The 23046-nt window shown below is 40.3% G+C and overlaps 1 protein-coding gene across 2 annotated transcripts in view; it reads right to left on the bottom strand.

The window, feature by feature from the left end:
- Positions 1–17102, bottom strand: part of CPE (carboxypeptidase E) — a 116820-nt gene extending 99718 nt beyond the window's left edge. The window contains exon 1 of one of the 2 annotated variants that reach the window (XM_064585239.1): positions 16485–17102. In XM_064585239.1, coding sequence (XP_064441309.1) covers positions 16485–16791 — 307 coding nt within the window. In that variant the 5' untranslated portion in view covers positions 16792–17102. The remainder of the gene's footprint in view (positions 1–16484) is intronic. The other variant, XM_064585241.1, reaches the window with a different exon arrangement.
- Positions 17103–23046: the final 5944 nt, after the last annotated feature.

Below are 23046 nucleotides of genomic sequence, written 5' to 3'. Positions count from 1 at the left end.
GATTTATTTCAATCCTTTCCTGATTTTGCCACTTAACACACCCTCTGGCCACTCCAGGCCCTGTCCATCCACCTTCAGCACACCCATACCCATTTAACAGCACACAGGCAGGAAACTCTGTTGTAAGGAAATAAAAACACTGATAAGTTACGTTCCTGTAAACTCCCTCCCAGACTTCAGTCCATGCAGATAGCTCTTGACCCTCAATGGCCACATAAGAAATAGTTAGTTAATTCCCCTTTCTGTATACTGTTATGGGAAATACTCTAAAAAGAAAGCCCAACTGTCTGTCAGGAAATGGGTTCTAGGCCTCCTAGGCTACAAAAGCTTAAGGAGGTGGTTTAATCTCTCTCTGGAGTACAACGTAATCATCTATAAAATGAGAGTGTTCCTTCCAGATAGGAAAAAAAAATTATATGATTCCGTTTCACAATTCTATGTAACACTAATAAAGATTGGGTTTAACATTAGGAGCAATTTAAAATAATTTTACTCTAATCAAAAACCTATAATTTGAAAAATTAGTTAAATACTAAATATTTCTGCATAGTGAATTTCTCTCCCAAAAGCATCCGACAAACTACATGATCATTATTTAAATGTTACACAAATGCATCTGGATGAAAGTTCTGGAATGTCTGCCAATGCATGAAGAAAAGCCATGGGCTGAATTCTCTTCAATATCAAACTACATCATTTTTTTGTGATGTTTTTATTTGTTGTTAAGGATAGTTTTTGAAATGTATAATCAAATATAATTGAGCTATATCTAACTGCGGGAAATTAGCCTAATAAAATCAAAATTACTTAACATCTTTTTACTCCATAACTTTTAGGGAATGTCCAGTAATAGCTACATAGAGGTGAAAAAATACAGGTAATCAATTGTTGCTTATTACAATATAATATATATTATATGCTTAGTATAATTATATGATATCTAATATAACCATATCATTTTATATGCTTAATTTATATGAAATGTTATATATAATGTATATATAAATATATACATAATGCTACATCTTGTATATGTTATATTCTATACACATACATTACGTTATAATATATAATGTTAGCATAAGCTCCATCCCAAATAGTTTTATCCTCCTGGGGAGGGAAATTGACCCCAACGGACAACACCCTAAACATTACATTCTCTCTAACAAGGTGGAAATTTCACATGTTAATGTAATTATCTGTCACAACTGTTATTGAAGACTTATATATCACCACTAACAGTGGCAGTAAAGAAAGAGACACAAGAATAATCTTATACTGGCATATATCTTCTACTTTCCAGATGTGATTCACTTTAAGACCTGCTCAAATCCCCCTCCTTCTGAAAGTCCTTCATGATTTCTCTCTCAACTCCTTGCAGAATTTGAGTCAATACTTCACATTAAGTACTTGGCAAAATACTGTTGTTTCTTGCTCCCTTTTGTAAGTATCTCTTCAATTTGCAGAACGTCAGTCATAGAGCAAGTACCTGCTTATTATTAACGAGGCCCATTAGAGATACAGATATAACGAAGTGCAGTAATAAAAGATGCACATCAATTACTGACCTCTACTACCCAGAGTTTGACATCCAAACGTGAAGCGGTTTAAAAGCACTTCTATTGGGTATTTCTAAATGCCTAGTGAATGAATGTCTTTAGATGTCCAATTAGGGTGATTTATACCTGCAAGTTGTTAGTAGGGCCTTTTTGATAATAAAGGTCTTATTACCTTGGTCTGGGAACTGAGATCATGGAAAAGGTGGTATGTTCTAAACTGAGAGCCTTCTTGGCCTCTTGGAAAGGTTGGCAGGGGTATAAATGCTTTGCTTATGTTGCTGTCTTTACAGAGTCCATAAATACATTAACTCTGTTCTATGAATTCTGGGGGAAATAGCAGCCAGTCTCACCTTTCTGTACATTCATTTAGGAAACACACTCTCATTCATTCCCTCTCCCTGCCCACACAGGTCATTGAAATTCTAGCAATCAGTGGCTCAGCTTCAATGTTAAAATACCAACAGCACCAATGATAAGAGTTTTAAAACTACTCAGGAAAAAATACTTAATGTTCCTGGGAGTTACATGTAATTTTTTAGGATACAGTTTGTGCAAATTGAAGTAGAGTCAAAACAGAAGCAGAAATGTTTATTAGAACAGTACCAAGTACCCCCAACTCCCATCTATCCAGCAATCTGAATCAACAATAAAAAAGCATACCCAGAAGTCTAAAAATAATGGGAAAAAAAGGGTCTCAGAATATATGTTAAGAAAAAAAAGAAGAAGAAGAAGATAGCAGGAGGGGAAGAACGAAGGGGAGGAAATCAGAGGGGGAGACGAACCATGAGAGACGATGGACTCTGAAAAACAAACTGAGGGTTCTAGAGGGGAGGGGGTGGGAGGATGGGTTAGCCTGGTGATGGGTGTTAAAGAGGGCACGTTCTGGATGGAGCACTGGGTGTTATGCACAAACAATGAATCATGGAACACTACATCTAAAAAAAAAAAAGGTCTCAGAAATATTAAAAATAACTGACACATAGTTCACAGTTTTTACAGCTAGTGCAAGGCTTAGAGTTGTCCTCAACATACAGACCACCAATTTAGACACAGGAGTAAAATTATTATACTCTTTTAATGAAGGCTCTCCAGTTCAGTCCACAGTGACCAGGGGAGAGAAAATTAGTTGTTGAAATGGATTTGAGAGGTACAGTAAAATTGTGTATCACTCACAGCTATGAAAACATTAAACTCTTTTAATCCCAGACACGACAGTGGACAGTGGAACACTGGAATCAACCGAACGCCAGATACATACTGGGGAGACTCTTCCAAGCAACACTCAGCCCAGAGGTTGTTCTAATTTGGAGAAAGTAAATTCAAGGAGAGTTTATAGAATCCTTCCCATGCATTAACACATAGAAGGATATTTATCAGATATTTTGCAAATGCTCAACACCTCCAAAATCTCCTGCAGCTCCTGAATTTGGAAGCAAAAATTCTTTCAGGGGACTAAGCTCTGAGCCACTGCATGCAGAATCTAATGTTAAATGCAAGCTTTCTGATGCCTTAGATAGAGTGACTTATGGGAATAAAAAAGATTTAGAATTTAACTTGGTTTAATTCAACATTCAACTTAGTAGAGGTACAAATTATAAATTCAAAATCCTAGTTATTCCATTAGCATTTAAGTTCAGTTTACAAGTCATATTGATGTGTTTGCAAATCCAGCAGATTCTATAATCTGACCTTAAAGGGAAATTTGGTCACTTAATTAAATTGTCTTAAAAATTTCAAACTGTAAAAATAAATTTAATATATTTAATTTCCTTTTTAAGTCTCTTGTTTGACTGACTGACAAACACTCCTAACTTCTTAAATAATATGGTTAATCTAATACATTAAATGTACATAGTCATTCTTTTAGTTTTATTTAAACTAAACAAAACACAACAAAACAGTTCGCCCATTTCTCCCACGCCCTGCCCCATACATGGTGATTCTTAAGTTCTCTCATTGTTCTAATACATTTTACAAACTTGTTAAAATTTCAGCTTAAAAATCATAATTGACACATTTTCCCATTGGAATTACAAGGCTAATCTTTAGACATTGGAATCTACCAGATTTTATTAAACATTTTAAGTTTTAAAAGCACTTAAAACTCCAATAATACATAAATTATTTCTAAATCTCCTTAAGGTTTAAGATTCTTACTCCAAAGAGAAACAGCTATGTCAAGCCACACAGTTTTGGGGTTACCTGCCCAAAGAAATGTGGGTAATGTTGGGGGTTACACCACAGATGACTGAAGTTCTGGTCAAATGTGACATCCAAAGCTGAAGATATTTGGGGTAATTTTTTACCACCTCAACTGCCATGTTGAGCCACTATAATAATTTCTATTTCATGAACTGCAAAGCTTAAAGAAGAGAGCAATGATGACTTACCCATATCGCGAGCTTTATGACCTATCTTCATCTAATTTTCAAGACAAATCGGAGTTGGTAATTCCCTCCCAGATGATTATACCACTAATCTGACTTTGTACTTCCTTGACTCTTAAAATAAGTAATTTCCATCCTGTTTCAAAAATAGTTTCCTTCTTTTCATTATCATACTGTTTGATAGGACCACACAACTCTTACAAATATTGAAATAGTATTCAATTGCATGTTAATTATCACTCGTAGCTTTGATCTTTTGGTCACAACTTCCATGGTCATCCTCCTGATGACTAAGAGCCCTTTGCAATCAGCACTTTGGTTCTGATACAAGAAAGCAGCCAGAGTGATGTCACTCAACACAACATGGAAAGCAGGCAACACAAAGTCAAGGCTTTGTATAGAAAGGACCAGAACAAGAAACAAGACCAGTCTACAGTGGAGCAATAACATCAGATCCAGCCTGTGATTAGACGTACATGCCAGGCACTGTGGATACAGCAGTAAACCTGGCAGAGATGTCCTCAAGGTCACAGAGATGGCAGAATTGTGCATTGCTATAACATCTGCCCTGCTGTGGAGAGCAGGATGTACTTCCATGGCCACAGTCAACGGTTTGGCAAAGGGTGTAAAACTGTATCTAATAGGTGTGTTATTCATTCTGAAGTATTCATTCATTTATTCATTCATCATTTTCAACACTGCATTGAGAAACTACTACGGACCCAACACACCAAAGAGTCCCCACTGAAATGTGCAGTCGCAATCCTGGTTCCAGAAGAAGACAGACAAGTTAGGAAACCTCTCTTTTAAAAAGGTAAGGACACATCACTTTATAATTTGGCCACTTTGAAAATTAAGCACTGACATTATATGATGGGCCCTAAATTTAACGAAATTGATTTTCATTAGATGTTGGATTTGTTCATTTATATTTTAGTGACATTTTAATAATGTTTACATGCCAGATAACTTTATACAATTTAATTTATAAATGGTTATACATCACAACCTTCTAACAGTTTTAGTATATTTGTCAATTAAGAAATTAGCAAGAAGGATGGTCGTCTAGAGAGAAGGAAAACTTCAGCACAAGCAATAATTTACATTATTACCTTGTAACTGAATATAAAACTATATTTTTGAGGCTTCATTTTACAACTCTGATTTTTGTCGTAAAAGAAATGAAGAGTGCTAAGGACATGACAGCCAGGAAAATTTGGCTTTTTTTGTATAGGTGATAATAGGCTGTCTCTGTATGATAAACAAAGGCAGTATAGACTTAACCCAAATGTGCCTATTAAGGACTCAGATTGTTCCTTCCACAGCCCCATTACACTTCTTAAAAATAACCCCCTTGAGGGGTGCCTGGCTGGCTCACTCGGTAGAGCATGTGACTCTTGATCTCAGGGTCTTGATATTAAAAAATAAACTCCTCAAATTACCTGTCCTTTTTATAGTGTAACTATTCTTAATATTTGCTAAGTCCTTCCTCATACATAAATAACAGCAATATATGTGCATTTTTACAGGGGATTGATTAAGATCACTTGTGACAAAATCTTAAAAAAAAAACAAATTTACTTTTTTAATTTTTCTTTTAAATGCTTTTTTTTTCCCAACAATAGGCAGACTCTTTCTGCATCTTTAAGTTCCCATAAAGATATATATTCTCCAATTCCTCACCTGTAGCAGGTATGGAAAATCGGCTCATGTAGGACCAAACTGGAGGTTGTTTACAAAGAGATGGGGAGCTATGGAATAAATGCTTGGCAGTAAATGAGCCGTGTACACATCCCTTCATGTTTATAACCCAAAGTTCACAGACAAAAGCCTCTCAATTGTTATTCAGATGCTACTCTATTTTAATATCCACAGAAGAAAGGAAGAGGAGAAAATGTGAGACCACATTAACCAGTGAGGTTCTTCAAACCTACCTCAGAGGGGATCTAGTTAGAATCCTCGTAAAAGTAAAGGCAAATCTGTCCCACTATTTAAAACCCTGGTGGAACATCTGACCAGATTTAGAGAAAGCAACAATAACTCAAGAAAACTTCCTGAAAGAAGAAAGCTTTTGAAAAAAAACTTTTAAGATTTTATTTTTAAGAAATCTCAACCCCCAACCGTGGGGCTCAAACTCAACCATTGCTAGCTCTTCCAACTGAGCCAGCGAGGCACCCCAAGACTTTTTTTTTTTAATAAGCCACTTAGTGAGAGAAGACTCTTTATTTCCTGATAGTAGCTATGGGTGGGAGTAAAAACAACGAAAATGAAGGCTATTTTACAGATGCAACTGAAATCTATAAATATAAAGAAGCCAATTTGAAAGTTAAAATAATTTAAAATGATAGCTCCACTCATGATTATCTTGCCATCATCTAGACAAAACCTATATGTCTATATAGTATTTTAATCTATTTGTCTATGTAGTATCATTCACTATACATCCATATAATATTCACATGCGAATTATTTATCTATATTTTGTATTGCTTTAGCATTTTCCAAAAACTGAATTTGACTCTTGAGAAAATACAATAAGCAGATTTCTCTTTGGGTGAGCACTATAAAGGTCCTATTGACTGTGTGAAGTTAGTGCAGTTTCCCAAAAGTCTGTTAACTTAATTCCCATAAAGCTGATTATGGTAAGAATCTGGCTTAATATTTACTGAGTTCCCACAGTGAATGAGACTGGTTCCTTCTCATAAACTTAAAATGAATGAATGAATGAATGAATGAATAAATAAATAAATAAATAAATAAATAAATAAGGATCTGTGCTGAACAATGTCACAGTTTGAGACAAATGAAACTATTTCAATAAGACTGTACTTTAAAACATATGGCCCACACTGCACCTAAAACACACACAAAAAGGACAGAAGACATTTTATTTTGCAAATGTCTAACATTTCCAGTAGTTTCCCCTACAGATACTGTTTTTATGCTTGCTACATCAAGAACAGAATAGGGAGCTCTTCGACCCTTGCATCTATATGGAGCACACATTTTATACAGAATGAAGTAAAATGCCCAATGGTTATACAGCATGTAAATTAAGCTCAACATGTGTAAAAGAGTGAATCCAGGGGGCGCCTGGGTGTCTCAGTCAGTTTAGTGTCTGACTCTTGGTTTTGGCTCAGGTCATGATCTCAGGGTCATGGGATCAAGCCCTGAGTCAGGCTATGCGCTCAGTCGGGAGTCTGCTTCTCTGTCTCCCTCTGCCCTTCCCCCCACTTGTGCACTCTCTCTCTCTCTCAAATAAATAAATCTTTTTTTTAAAAAAAAAAGTGAATCCAAGTCAAGAAACTAAATAGCTCATTTCAAGATATGCAAAGGAACTGCCTGAAAGGGTGACTGGAAGAGAAAATAAAATAGCATATACATAGTGGGTATTCAGTAAATATTCTCTAAATTAAATTAAAAATATTAACTACACCGACAAAAGCCTAATTCTCTTTTCATCTTGGAAAGTTGCCTTCATCTTGGAATGTTACATAGCAATTTTTTATAATGGTTATGAGAAAAGGCCTTTTTTAAAACTACCCCTTGGCTAGAAAAAGAAAAAGAAAAAAAGGTATTCAGAAATTTGGTCAGGGAGGTGACAGCCCAACATTTATATTGAGCTTTTCCTACCCTGAACTCATGGTCAAGCTTATGATTTGTGCAAGATGTTGAGCTGAGCTCCAGAAATAAAATATTTCTTTGGGAAAAAAAATGGACAATGGCAGTGAGTAGCAGCTGTGTAGTAAAGAGAAGATTTTCTAGTTTTGAATAATTTAATGTAGTAAGAGAAACGGGGTAGTCCAATCAGACAGCACCATTCTGGGATGTGAACATCTGAGTGTTTGCCTGCATATGCAAATACATGAGATAATTGTTGTTTTTCCCAATTCCCTGAACAGCAAGGGATTATTTTAGGAACCTGGATTTAAGTTAAAGGTTATACTTAGTCTCATTTTTTTTAAAATGAGTGATCTGCATCCATTTTTTAAATAATTAGTCTTCGTTTGAAAGCAAATGTCTTAAAAATGAGAGGTATTATTATTGTTATTATTATAATAGGACTATGATGCTCGGCAGTGACTTTATAGTAAACAGGTTTCTATTAAAAAACGCAAAATATTTACTGGCAGTGGAGAATTGTTGCTGAGTTTATTACTATACGTCATTCATTTCTCATTTAAGAGTCAGCTCTGTAACACTCTACGCGAGCCACCTTATCCTTCAAGGATTACTATTTGAAGACATTTAAAGATGTAGGCAATCATTTGAAAATAATAAAAGGCACTGGGAACACAGACAGGATCTTCTCTGAAGCCACATTTTATTAGAAAGAGCTGGTCGCTGGATCGCCTACAAAACACCATATCCTGAATTTTGAAAGAAAGAGAAACATTCAGAAGAATGGACTGGCAGCAATTCCTGTAATTAACAAGAAGGGAAGGAAAGAGTGAATTTAAACGTATTTCAAATTTGAGCTCTTTTGACCCATCAGCTGGCTTTCAGATAAACCTCCTCCTCTACGGCATTTTCAGGGGCATGATTTGAATGCCATTTCATGAGGGAAGGGAAAATTAAAACCTGGGATGTATGCCTTCCACCTTCAAAGGAGCACACAGTTCTTAGCACACAACACCGAAGGGCTCAAGCAGATTTTCTAAAGGTCAAAAATTTTACTAAGTACATTTTTACTGGTCATCTTGAGAACTTTTAGTTAATGCTTAAAAAGCCACCTAATTTTCTAAAATGTCTCAAGAGAAGAGTCCGGTTGTAGCAGACAACAAACACAACAAGCCATCACTGATATGTGGGTGGATTTCTCCCCATTATGCAAAACTGGATGCATCACAATAAAACAGAAGTATATACATAAGAAAAATATCAGTTTTATCCTTTCTTGTGATCATACTGCCAGTATGCCACCAGGCATAAAATCAACATTGACCTTCAACACAGCTTTGTTTGGTGATGCACATTTTTGGCCTGTTTGAGAAATTTCATTTATTCCACAAACGTTCCGAGTGGCCACTATGTCCTACACAGAGTACTAAACGTTTGGGATAAACACCATCTGTGACCACAAAAAGCTCACAGTCTACTGGGGAGCATTTAGACCAACATTGGGAAAGACCATAATAGAGGTAATAACTGTTGACACATGTTGAACTAAGGACTTTATATTTACTACTTCACTGAATCATCACATTATTGTCATTTCATAGGTGATGAATATAGGACTTACAGAGCAGTTAAGTAATTCACCCAAGAGCAATTAATTAAAAATAGGAAGAGACAGGGTTTGAACAAAAGGCCCCTAATATCGGTGCATATAGTAGAAACCTTTACATGATAGCTCTTCAAAGAACTCTGGAAAACAAAGAAATGGGAGTAAGGAAATTAGGGAGGGGGAGGAAGGAGGTTTTAAAGAGCTTTCACTTACAGTGAGGCTGTAAAAGAATAAAGTAGTCAGGACCTGAGCAGTTTCATTATAAATTTTTTGGAAAAATAAGTTAGTTTGCCAAAGTAAATCTTGGAATTGCCCTGGATTTATTTAGCTCCGTGAAGAAACAACCGTGAAGACACAACCGTGAAGACGTTCTCAAACACCCATGAACATGTTCACTGTTCCTACTGAATGAAGCAAATTAGGATATAAAACTGAAGAGAAGCAGGAACGCCTCACGTTTTAAAAATCGAGAAAAGGCAAACATGTGCGAACAAGAAACAGTGATAAGAGGGGAAAAGTCCTTGGGGGCCGTCCATCAGAACAGGTAAACATGTAGAGCTCCCATGTGACGGCCGACACCGCCAAGGAGGCCACTCCAAGTGGGCAAAGCCAATGGAGCACGTTTTCCGGATCGACTGAAATTGCAGAAAAAAATTTAACAAATGAGCCCATCTTCTTAATAACTAGATGCAAGCAACTTCCTGGAATTATTTTCTGTATACCATACTGCTTCGGCCTCACGGCAACCCTGGGAGGTTATGAGTTTTTAAGTATTCCTATTTTATAGATAAGAAAAACAGGTAGACCGAAGTTAAAAGCATAAAGCTACTTACCAGTAAAGGAACTGGGATGCACTTGATACTTTAATCTTTCCTATCAAAATGATCTGTCCTATGCCTGATTGCCTCAGGACCATGTTCTCAAGTCAATAAGCCTATCTTAAGAATTTACACAAATCGCTATGCTAGCTGTTTAAGGGAGGAAAAAAACAGAAGCCATATGCTCTCCACCACTGAGGAACACCTTGTATGAGTCTCTCTGCTACAGAATTGTCCAATTAATCCTGCATAATGTTAATGAATGATAACATGCTAATGCTCCGTTTCTCAAACTAATGAAATACTAGTTCCAAAATAAGTTCCTCGAAAAAAAAAAAAAAAGTGGGGTCCCATGGGGAAAAAAGATTGGAAAATACTGTATATTATATATCTAACTTGGAGATTTAAAATACAGGTTTGTTTATTCAAGGGCTCTGATAAGGTGTGCAATAAACAAACCTATTTAGTTTTGTTTACCTAATATTTCTCAAGCCAAGCTGAACTAATGTTCCATTGAACATACTTTGGGAAAGACCGGGTTATACATCACCCCTTAGAGGGATTATTTTTCTATTTGTCAAAAATATCTTTCCCAAAGGAAGGGACTGCCAAGGTGGGGATTTCACCCCCATGCTATGTCAATAAGTAAGATGCTGGCAGATGATTCCTTTGCTATCTCTCAAATCGGTTTCCACAGAAAGCTGGTACTTTGCCTGAGCACAGGATATAATGTTAGAGGCCAGTCTCATTTCCTCTCTTCCATAAGCCAATCACAAGTCAATCAAATACACAATTTCTGGCAAGAGCTGCAATAACTCACTCAGGTCTAAAAATAACCCTTGACCATATGTGGTACACATCTAGATCCTTCTCCAGAATCTAACATCTATGTTCACCAACTGTAAGGTGTTACTCAATTATAAGCATTTCCCACTAATACATAACATATTAATCTGGTATGAAAAAGGTCATACAAAATAATCAAAATCCCCTTTTTTTAATCTGTATAGAAATTTTGCCAACATTAAATGTTCCATCACAATATTTGGCAAATACGTACTGGCATTCATACACTTTAAATTTTAACAGATTTTGGAAGGAATAGGTCCAAAATAATCATTCCAGCCTTTGAAAGAGAAAAATCTATGCTCTAAAGAAGTTTCTAAGATAGCATTTTAGCTATAAATCAGACTTGCTTCCCAAGAGCAATCTTAAACTACATGTTAAAGAATTCATGTTTTAAATAAACTAATCTTAACTCCCGTTTAACTCTGGGAGGACTGGTCTGGGAAAACAGATTTCATTGTTTAGACATAAATTAATACAGGTTCTTTTATGAGTATTGTAATGATGGATATGCATTCCTAGGACAGCATATGTTTGGGTTTGAGAACTTGAGTCCCTATGCACAGAAATATTTTAAAAGTATAAGATATAAGCAAACAGGAAGAAAAATAAGGAACATGATGAGGCCTGGCAAGGATCATATCTAAGGGAACACATCTGAGCATCTAGAATCAGCCAAGAGCCCAGTTTGACAGAGACTCAATCTTAGCCAGCCCTCATCCTACTCCTGCATCAGGGGTCCAGACTCACAAAGTGTGAGATGAGACTGGTTCCAAGACCACTTGCAGTTCTTCTAACTGAGGATGGCAGCTACGCACAACCCTTCTCCAATCCAATTTTGCAGGTCTCCAAGAGATACAAAATAATAACTGAGACCCAGAATTCAGCCAGTCTAGAGTCAAGTTGATTCCTACGGTGCCAGGACAGAATAGGCATGGATATTCCTGGCAGATCAATTCAAAATGGAATTTTCTTTCCCTTTGGATGAATTCAAATGTAGACTATCTGACCGAACAAATCATTTTCAGTAGATAAGTTTCAGCTCAGGCCACAGCCTAGTACCATGCAAGTATGATGATCACTTCTTGCTGCTCAGGAAGAGAGCTGGTGGTGTGAACAAATACCTTCCATCCCTAACCTGCCAATTTAACCAAGTAAACCTCTCACTTGCCCGGTCTACCACAGGGAAAGCTTTATGTATGGATGTTTTGTTTTGGGAGAGCTCTTCTATTATGCTAACTAAATACTTAGACATTAGCTACCTTTTTTTAAAGTTCAGAAAAAGAATTTTTTAATGAAGATTTTATTTGTTTATCTGAGACAGAACGAGAGTGAGAGAGCACAACATGGGTGGGGGGAGAGCAGAGGGAGAGGGAGAAGCAGGGAGCCCAATGCGGGGCTCATTCCCAGGACCCTGGGATCATGACCTGAGCCAAAGGCAGACACTTAAACGACTGAGCCACCCAGGCATCTCCAGTAAAAGAATTTTGATTAAGAAAACTAATAAACTTGACACCTCTCTCTTACTGGAAGGTAAGATGATTATGGGCAAGTTGATCAAAGTTTTAATCAAGTAAATGATTTTGTTAAGCCAAATATTATTTCTTTTTTTTTTTTTAAGATTTTATTTATTTATTTGAGACAGAGAGAATGAGAGAGACAAAGAGCACATGAGAAGCGGGAGGGTCAGAGGGAGAAGCAGGCTCCCTGCCGAGCAGGGAGCCCAATGCAGGACTCGATCCCGGGACTCCAGGATCATGACCTGAGCCGAAGGCAGTCGCTTAACCAACTGAGCCACCCAGGCGCCGGCCAAATATTATTTCTTACTAGCTTAATCAGAAATATTAATTCAAGCAAACAAAAAACAGATACTTACAAGGTGAAAAACAGTTAAGACACTGCCCCTAGATGCAGGGGCCTCTGTTAAAACATACATTTGTTCAAGCTGCACTGGCAATGGTAAATTCCAGTAACTGCACTTTTCCTGCCTTCTTGTCATCTAGTCTTCAATAACCTACCATCCCCGGTGTCCTTTCTCCAGTCCTCCCACACTGTTCTTGCAGCCTTCATACTGCCCTTCCAATTCCTATTTCTCAGTTCCCCAGAGGGCAAGGACTAGCTTATGTATCCTGCACAGTGCATAGAACTTGGCCCACCTAGAGCGTGGGGTGCTCAAAAAAACACTGAATGCATCCATTTCTACCTCAGAAGAAGTGTGGATGTTCCTTTTTCATTTCTTAAAATATTTTACTCTAGAAGGAATTTGACAATCATTTAAGGATGGTGAATACTCTCCAACTTCCTAAAAAGTTAATTCATACAGTACTATCAAACTTATATACTAATCAGACCTATTTACTAATTTTAGAAATAAGACAACAGGCCCAAGGTGGAGTCACTTACGCTAAGCTCCACATCAGAGACTGAACTTACTTGCAGGTTTGTTTTTTTTTTTTTAAGATTTTATTTATTTATTTGACAGAGAGAGACACAGCGAGAGAGGGAACACAAGCAGGGGGAGGGGGAGAGGGAGAAGCAGGCTTCCCGCCGAGCAGGGAGCCCGATGCGGGGCTCCATCCCAGGACCCTGGGATCTTGACCTGAGCCGAAGAACTTACTGCCGAAGACCTGCCCTGAACTTACTTGCAGTTTTATCTGTCCCAGAAATGGAATCTTAAACCAGTCACTTAGGAATCACCTGATCAGCACTAGTTAGGGATTCTGCCTGATAGATCCCTGCCATTCCCTAAAGGAAAGTAAGCTTACAATAATCAATCTGCTTTTTTTGCCTAGTATAACTTTCTTGTTCCTGCTCCCTTTTGCCTATTAAAGTTTTTCATTTTGTACAGCTCCTTGGAGCTCCCTTCTATCTACTAGAGTGGATGCTGACCCATTCATGAATTGGTGAATAGAGCCAATAAGATCTCTAAAATTTACTGTTGAATCTTGTTTGTTAACACTAGTTCACTGAAAATTTCTAACCTACTTATCTTCTCTTATAAAGTGATGGAGAAATTTCTAACCTACTTATCTTCTCTTATAAAGTGTGGCTTTTTAGTGTTGGTTCATCATAGTTTATTTCTACCTTTAAAAATACAATGGATAGGGGTGCTTGGCTGGCTCAGTAGGTTAAGCGTCTGCCTTCCACTCAGGTCATGATCCCAGGGTCCTAGGATGGGTCCCGCATGGGGCTCCTTGCTCAGCGGGAGTCTGCTTCTCCCTCTTCTTTTGCCCCTCCACTCATGCTTTCTCTGGTTCCCTCTCTCTCTCAGGTAAATAAATAAAATCTTAAAAAGATGAAAAATAAATAAAAATACAAGGGATAGGGGCGCCTGGCTGGCTCAATCAGTGGGATGCAACTCTTGATCCTGGGGGTCGTGAGTTCCAGCCCCATATTGGGTATGGAGTCTACTTAAAAATAATAATAAAAAAATAAAAAATACAATGGATAGACATTTGTATTTTGTTATTAAGTAACCATGACCTTAAAGTTCCCTTCATTTAACAAGGAACTATAAAGCACATAATGTAAATCGGGGCAGAGGTAGATGTTTGTCTTTATGAGGAATAAAACATTTTATTTCAAAGCACTGTTTTATTCAGCTAATGACTGATTCCATTTTTCCCATAATGTGTATAGAGTGCCTGCGGTGTGCCTGAGTCAGGCTATGTGTGCAGGCGTCGTCCCCCCTCACAGAGTTTGCAATCTAAAAGAGAACTCTGCAAATCTTGAAAGACTATACATTCCAGGTATTGAAGTAAAAGAACTATTGTTTTCATCTTCAAAAGCATATTGCGTCCTAACAGTAATATCACTTTAGAATTTTATTTAACTTGAAACAAAACAACAAAAAGTTAACATTAGCTTTCACATTATCTTGACGAAACAGTGTAACACATTCTGAGGAGCAATCTCTAATAGTAGAACAACAAAAGGTTCTAAGTAAGCAGGCAACAGGAGAATCACAAATATTTAGATTAGCTTTATCTGTGCCTAGGATGCCATGACTTTGGTTATTTGAAATAATTGAGATGGAGTCGCCACATTTTTCATTTTTCTTTATCTTCAGAGAACAGTATGAAACCAATCTTCAAACTTTCTAAGTCTACATGCTGAGTCCTGCTAGATCTCACTCCATAAAATGTTTTCTAGGATCTCATTTTAGGGTCTGACAACAAGCTTATACAAACCTTTTCCCTCATATTAGTTGAAGGTAAGAAAAGTTTCCTGCTTGGGCGCCTGGGTGGCTCAGTCGTTAAGCGTCTGCCTTCGGCTCAGGTCATGATCCCAGGGTCCTGGGATCGAGTCCCACATCCGGCTCCCTGCTTAGCAGGAAGCCTGCTTCTCCCTCTCCCACTCCCTCTGCTTGTGTTCCTGCTCTCGCTCTCTCTCTGTCAAATAAATAAATAAAATCTTTAAAAAAAAAAAAAAGAGAAAAGTTTCCTGCTTGAAGATTTATTATTGATCAACCCATACACTCTGCATTTGAAGATCAAAGAGTCTCTATTCATCACTTATTTTAATATTTTTCCAGTTTGATTCCTAAATATCATCATAAAACTATTCTGGCCCTACATTGAGAATTTTTTGTCTATTTTCTAGCTTTCTCTGTAATTAAAAAAAAAAAAAAATCAGGCATCCTATGCTACTGTTATTAGCCCAGATTATTTTAACAGTACCTTTACTATCAGAAGACCAGGCCTTATATCATTTGAAGAGTTACATCATTTCCAAAGAGCAGAAGCATAATGAAAAAAAGACCCAAGAACATTTTTTAAATCCATTTATTAATACCAAATGAATCGCATTTAACGTAAATAAAACGTGCCTTAACACATTCAGAAGGAAGATGCATAAGACGGCTATATGGGAACATCAGCTGAAATAAAAACCCGGTCACAAACTACTCATCTCAACTGGCTAAAGCCAAGAAAATGGGATACTCCTTTTTTCCTTAGGCCGTATGCAGTTTCAGAATGGAAATGCCTGTCAGGGCCACTTTTCCACCCTGGCAGGAAGACCTACGTGTCTGCACACACCACCACCCAGTGCTGCCGATATCGTTCACGCTGCTGGGGCACCCACAGCAGTGCGCGTACCTGATAAGCACATACAGGTAGGGATGGGTATGCAGAGCCTGCAGGACCCAAGCTTGTCCTCTGGAAATGAGGAAACAAATGCGAAAGGACTCTTCCTCGTTTCCTCTAAGTTCCTGACTTCTGCACCTTACCTTTCTACTCTTGTCTGCAAGGAAGGTCGACCTCCTCTCTGAGGACTCCCAATTATTCTCTCTGGTCTTCGACGCAGCAGAGTGAGAGTGACCGCCCGGTTTTGCGGGCGTGCGGATTTGCGTGCTCCCCTCCCGCCTCCCGGGCCCATGCTCACCAAGGGTGAACTAAGGGCTGGAGGTGGGCGCAAGGCTTGGGTGGGGGGGAGACCGCAGAGATGGGGAAGCCGGCAACCCGCAACGCTCTAGGTCAGGTTCATGCATCTGCATCCCTCCCTCCACTTGTACCTTCCACCCCAGGCGCCCTTTCCCAAAAGGCACCCCCGGGCCCACCTTTTTCCCCCCTGCCCCCACCGCCACGTCCAAGCCTCTGCGGCCCTCCGAGACGCCCCCGGAGACGGCAGGGTGCAGCGCTCTTACCAGGCTCATGGACACCGGGGTTGTCGGACAGCTCGATGACCAGGAGCTCCCGGCCCTCGAAGCTGCGCCCCACCGTGTAGATCCTGCTGATGGCGGTGCACTGCAGCCACACGGACACCAGCGCCTCGCGCAGCTCGGGGTAACGGTGGTACTCGAAGGAGATGCCGTCCTCCTGCTGCAGCCGCCGGCGCCGCCTCATGCCCGCCGCGGGCGCCCCGGGCTCCTGGGCTCCGGCCCCCAGCAGCCACCCGCAGGCGGCCAGGGCCACGCACAGCGCCAGCAGCGCCCGGCCTCCTCGCGCGGCCATCGCCCGCGCCTCCCTGCGCCCGCCGCCTCTTTTGTCTGGGCTCGGGGACTCCGCGGGCCGGCGCTGCGCGGGGAGCCAAGTTCCGCAGCAGCCTCCGCACGCCTCACCTCCCCGGGCGACTGAGCGCCGGCCGCGCGCGGGGCCACCCAGAGGAGAGGGGCGAAGCGGCGGCTCGGCGGGCCGCACTACTGGCCGCCGAGCCCAGGGGAGCTGCAGGAGAAACCACTGCGAGGAGGGGGCCGGCGCGCGCCAGCCGGATTCGGTGCGGATCGGGGAGGGCGGCTGGCGTGGCCGGCTCGCAGCCACGTCAAGAGCCAAATGGCGCCGCGGACGACGCAGGTGAAGTGACAGCTACGGAATGCGTTGGGAACGTTGCGGTCATTGAAAGACCCAGGACTTCGCGCGTGGAAAAATGCTCTTGGATTGCTAGGGGAGCCTTTTAAAGTAACATCTGCTCTCAGCCGACCAGGGTTTCCATCTTGATGCACCAATAATTAGAGACTATTCCAGGAAAAAAAAGAGAGAGAGAGAGAGAGAAACAAAAAGGAATTATTGGCAGCCACTTGCCCTTTCCCTATGATGTATCTTTAATGACTGCACTGATAGTCCAAACACAAACCCAAGAGTTGGGCTTGCATTTATTGCAAGGTCTGGCTGGATAACAGAACATTGTGCACTTTGATTTAGAGGTTTAAGACAATAAAAATACATTCTATCGTTTTGCAGATACTGTCTTTAATTGTATTAAATGCACATTCCTGGATTCTCTCAGGAAAAAAACGAAAAACAAAACATGATAAGGCTGTCATTTGGCAGTGCTGTGCCAACCTCCTTCTGTAGCAACCCTCGGAAAAACAAAATACAACACTGGGTGTGCACTGGACAAAGGATTCAGTTTGATTTAAGATTAAATCTTTCAGGAGCAGTTTATCTGGGTAGTTCTGGCTTCGAGTTTCTTATTAGATCGTAACCAGGATGTTGGCCAGGGCTGCAGTCATCTGAACGCTTGATTGGGGCTGAAGAATCTTTTCCAAGAAAAAATTTAAAAATAAAAAGATTAAATCCTGTTATAGAAAGAAAACTCTGATCAAGAGAGATAAAGCCTCCAAAACCTTCTTAAAGTTATTGTAAAAGTATATAATTATTTAGAGCTTTAAATGCCCAGCCCTTGGACAAAATTTATATTGTTGGAGCAACTCTGAAACAAATGTTATTCTGAAGAGGTTGCCATTTGGATTTAAGAATAGTGCAAATCTAAATAAATAAATAATCCATCGAGTACTCCAACCAAGCAAAAAAAAAAAAAAAACTGGACACCGTGAGACTTTTTTTCTTTCTTAACTTGTTCTTTCTCCACCTGTCTAACAATGCATCACACTGAATAAAAACTTTCTCCTGGAATAGGACATTTAAATGATTTTATTGGACCAAAAGAAAAATGTTTCTGGAAAAACTGGTTCCATACCCCTATGTCTACATTTCCTACAGCATCTTTTTTGGATTTGGGGGGGGGGGAAGCTGCCACTAGGAAGACATGCCACTTGGTTAGATTTGCATCCAGCCACGTTCCTTGTTAATGTAACAGAGCTAAGAATTGTATATTTTCCACTATGACCAGCCTGTGTTTGATTACATAGTCCAGAAGTATAAAACCAGAGTTATAATTACATTTCTAAAATCATGCCCAAAAGAGCAACCTTGGAAACCTAGAAAAAGAAAACAGAGTGGCTAAAACCAATAACTTCAGAAGTGGAAAGTTAAGATTTTCATGTTAGCAATTTAAGGCAACCACACTAATTTGTGGCTAGGTGGGGCATATGGACTAGTAACTACACACATGAACAACATAATATCGATTGAAGTCCTGCATTGTCCTTTAGCTATCTCTCTAAACAAAGGGTATGCTTTCTATTTTTTCCCACATTTCAATTTTATGGGTTGCTTTTACTTTTTTTTTTAAGTGGATAGAATCTTAATAGCTATGTAGACTCACTTAAGGGGGACTCTCTTTGCATCGTAGAATTTTGTTTCCTTTATGTATAAAACAAAAGGTTTTGACTGGGTTACTCATTTGAGTGCAGCAGAATCATGTAGAGTTTGTAAAATGTGCAGCTTCCCAAGCCCCCACCAATACAGGAGTTCTGAGATATATTCCACATATTAATGAGGTTCCAGGTTTTAATAGCAACACCAGGTATTTCTGATTTTGATGTTTGACTGACAAACACACTTTGAGAAATACTGTCCTACATGTTTTCTAAGGTCTTTTTCAGATCTAAAATGTTATAATTCTTGGGGCACCTGGGTTGAGCATCTGCCTTCGGCTCAGGTCCTGATCTTGGGGTCCTGGGATTGAGTCCTGCATCAGAGCGGGGGGGGGGGGGGGGGGTCCCTGCTCAGCGGGGAGTCTGCTTCTCCCTCTGCCCCTCCCCCCCCCCCCCCCCCCCCCGCTCATGCTCTCTCTCACGTTCTCTCTCAAATGGGTGAAATCTTTAAAATAAAATGCTATGGTTCTGGAAGGTATTTTTTTAGAAAAAAATCCCTGCTTATCTGATAGATGATAGAGCTCCTTGCTTATTTGGGGGCATACCACACACACCAACGAATCAGTTTAAAGGAATTAAAACTTGGGGGTTGGGGTGGCTGGGTGATGGACGCTGGGGAGGGTATGTGCTATGGTGAGCGCTGTGAATTGTGTAAGACTGATGAATCACAGACCTGTACCTCTGAAACAAAAAATACATTGTATGTTAAAAAAAATTAAAAAGGAAGAAGATAGCAGGAAGGGAAGAATGAAGGGGGGGGAAATCGGAGGGGGAGACGAACCATGAGAGACTATGGACTCCGAGAAACAAACTGAGGGGTTCTAGAGGGGAGGGGGGTGGGAGGATAGGTTAGCCTGGTGATGGGTATTAAAGAGGGCATATTCTGCATGGAGCAATGGGTGTTATACGCAAACAATGAATCATGGAACACTACATCAAAAACTAATGGTGTAATGTATTTAAAAAAAGAGAATGATTGTGTTTAATAAATGCCTCATAAAATTTCTTCAATTTTAACAATTGGCTCTTTTTTTTTTTTAAGATTTTATTTATTTATTTGACAGAGAGAGAGAACACAAGTAGGCAGAGTGGCAGGCAGAGGGAGAGGGAGAAGCAGGCTCCCCGCTGAGCGTGGAGCCCGATGTGGGCTCAATCCCAGGACCCTGGGATCATGACCTGAGCCGAAGGCAGACGCTTAACCCACTGAGCCGCCCAGGTGCCCCTAACAATTGGCTCTTAGAAGTGGGTCTGAGCTGCCAACAAACCACTATATCTATTTGTAGTCTCCATTCTTCACTCAGCAGTACACCCTCCATTTATGGCTGGCCCTCCTCTGTAGTCCCCCACAGAGGAAATATTGTAATGTTACTCAGTTTTCATGAACCTTCTACATCAGAATCACCTGGTAAGCATAGCCACATTCCAGACCAATTGGATCCAATTTTCTGGGGATGGGGTTTGGAAATCTGTATTTGAATAAGCTCTCCCCACCCCACCACTCCACCCTCTCAGGGTGATTCTGATGCACAGTATGATTGGAGGAACCCTCATTCCAGAGACTGGTTTTGAAATTTGACAAAACAGTGTTCTAATTCCAGGACAACTTGTTTTGGAAAACTGCTCAATTACTTCACCTGAAAATGAGGGACACTATGAGCATTCCATGAAATAAGGCCCGCAAGGCTTGTGGGCACAAGAAAAGCACTCCATAAAGAGAAACCTTCCATTGCCGGGAAAAACTGCCATCATGGTACCCTCTTACTGGCCACTGGAATGCCCCATCCAGGTATTCCTGCTTCAGAATCCTTCCTCCTACCTTCTGAACTCCAAACACCAATGTCTGACTTCCCTTGTTAGCACTGAGGAAATTCTCTCAGCCAGTCTCCACTCAACCATCTCTCTGTTCACACCTGAAATGCTCTGGGGGATGCCCATGTCCCTGGCCATGGCTGGGGTTGGTCTCACTTCTTCCCTCACTGCTCATTCCTCACATTTGTCACAGTTCTCTCACCGCTGGCTTGCGTGCATATCAAGGTCAGTCAGCTGTGCCACCAGAATGTTCATGCCACTTCCACATGTGGTTGGGTCCTTAATTAAAGAGGCAGACACATAAACAAGAGTAGAAAAAAGTTGAAAGCTTTGGATGCACGTGAATTTTCAAAGTGGAATTAGGCGCAGTTGAGGAAACAGTGAAGGGCTGAGGAAAACTTATAAAAATCTCTAAAACTTCCGCTCGGAGATTTGATCCCAAACCTGTCACTTTACCATAAAGAACCTGATACCGTTACCACCATAACGGTAGGGAAAGCATTATTGCATAAAGGCCTTGTTCCTAAAACAACCAAGAACCAACCAATGGATGTGCATATGCTTATGTTAAATTTAAATAGACTATTTAAATTGGGCTTGTATGCTTCATTTTTTGTTTTTCTTCTTTAACTGGTTTTTTTCCATTAACCAACCCACTAAATGTCCCAGTTGTATCGGGTGAGAAGGGAGACGTGTACTGTGGCCGGCGGGTCACAACCAAATGCATTCTCAATGTGCCACTTGACTCAGTGCTGACAGTACTCCATCTACGAGTATCACCACCTCAATATCGAATTACCGACTCAAATTGAAGGTAGTCCAAAGGGTTTATCGATGTTTTTCTACAACTCTATCTTGTACCAATTTCTCTGTATCCTAGAGGCCACCCCAGTATTACCGACCTCCCAGCAACATTGTCCAAAAACACGTAATGTGAACCAGATGTGTAATTTTAAATGCTCTAGTAGCCATGTTTTTAAAAAGTAAAAAGGAACAGGTGAAATTAATTTTAATAATAAATTTTGCCTAACCCAATGTACCCCAAATATTATCATCTCAGCTTGCAACCACTTTAGGATCTATTAACGAAATATTTTTCCATACTAAGTCTTCAAAATCAGTTGTGCGATTTACATCATAGCCCATCAGTGCCATTCAGACTAGCCATATTTAAAATGCTCAATAGCCACTTACGGTTAGTGACAACTGTATCGGACAGCTGACCGATCTTGCTGTTCTTACATTCCGATCTTCTAAAATTATTCCTCCTGATTTATCTTCATAGTTAATTCTGCGGTCCAAGCACTCACTGGTTATTTCTTTGCCTGGACTATGACAACATCCTCCCCTGGAGATGACTCTTCTCCATCACTGGTTAATCCGAGTTTTAAATCTTGCTGCCAAAACCACCTTCTCCATCATTTACCGTGATTACACTATCTACCATCCTGTCATGTCCATCACTCAGTGGATCAAAACCAAAGCTGCGATCCCCAAAGGGAAACCTTGCTCAGAATGGAGCCAGGAGGCCAGCAGAGGGAGCTCTCAGCCCTACCACTCCTGCCCCATTGCAGCCCCAACAGGAAGACAGACCTTGCCGGAAGATACTACCTTACTATCCCAGCAGAAGGAAGGAAGGTTTCCTCCTCCCCTGGCAACAGCCCAGCCAATGAGAGACAGTTACAACTCAGCCAGGGAAAAGCCACTATACTTCCAGCTCCCAGTTTACTCCAAAGACCTTTCAGTTTATAACTGCCTCTCCCAGCACCTCCCCCTTTCCTCGCTATAAAAATGCATTCCTCTGTTTAGTTCTCCAGACTCACCTGTGTTTTGCCCTAGCTTGCCTCTCCTGGGTTAAGATTCTCTGCTATTCCTGAATACACCCATCTTTTCTGGTGAAACAACTAGCAGTTTTATTTTGCAGGTTAACACCTTCTTCAGAGAATTTTACTGGAGAGCCCTGGGAAATCTTAACTTACTGTATCTCCTGCTGCTTCTTTCACTACATCGTTTTATCTCCCAATCTATTACTTTGAATTCCTGCACCACCATCCCCCAAACTACAACCATATTTCTATTCACACCATCCTTACCTCCTAAGCTTTCTTCCCTCCCCCCCAGGGCCAACCCTATCCCCTAACCCTATTCCCGTCCTCTTCTCCTCCACCAGGCATTCCCCCTCTCCTATTCTTTCGGGTCCTCTTTCTCTCCTTGCATTTCCCCTTTGCACCATTCTCTCCTATCCTTTTTGAAAAAAAACTGAAATTCTGACTTGAGTTCACTTTCCCCAGCTAGCACCCAAACACCTCAACTTTGTCACATCTCATTCACTCCTTCACTCAACTTCTACTCTGTAGGTTCTACACATTTAATAAGACTCAACATTCATTGACCTTTCCTG

Source organism: Mirounga angustirostris, unplaced genomic scaffold (assembly GCF_029215605.1).
Source record: "Mirounga angustirostris isolate CCGP_5_RB_7025 unplaced genomic scaffold, mMirAng1.0.hap1 SCAF_2, whole genome shotgun sequence".
In the NCBI taxonomy this organism is placed as follows: Eukaryota; Metazoa; Chordata; class Mammalia; order Carnivora; family Phocidae; genus Mirounga; species Mirounga angustirostris.
The sequence above is the reverse complement of the archived record's forward strand: the minus strand, read 5'-3'. Positions and strand labels throughout refer to the sequence as shown.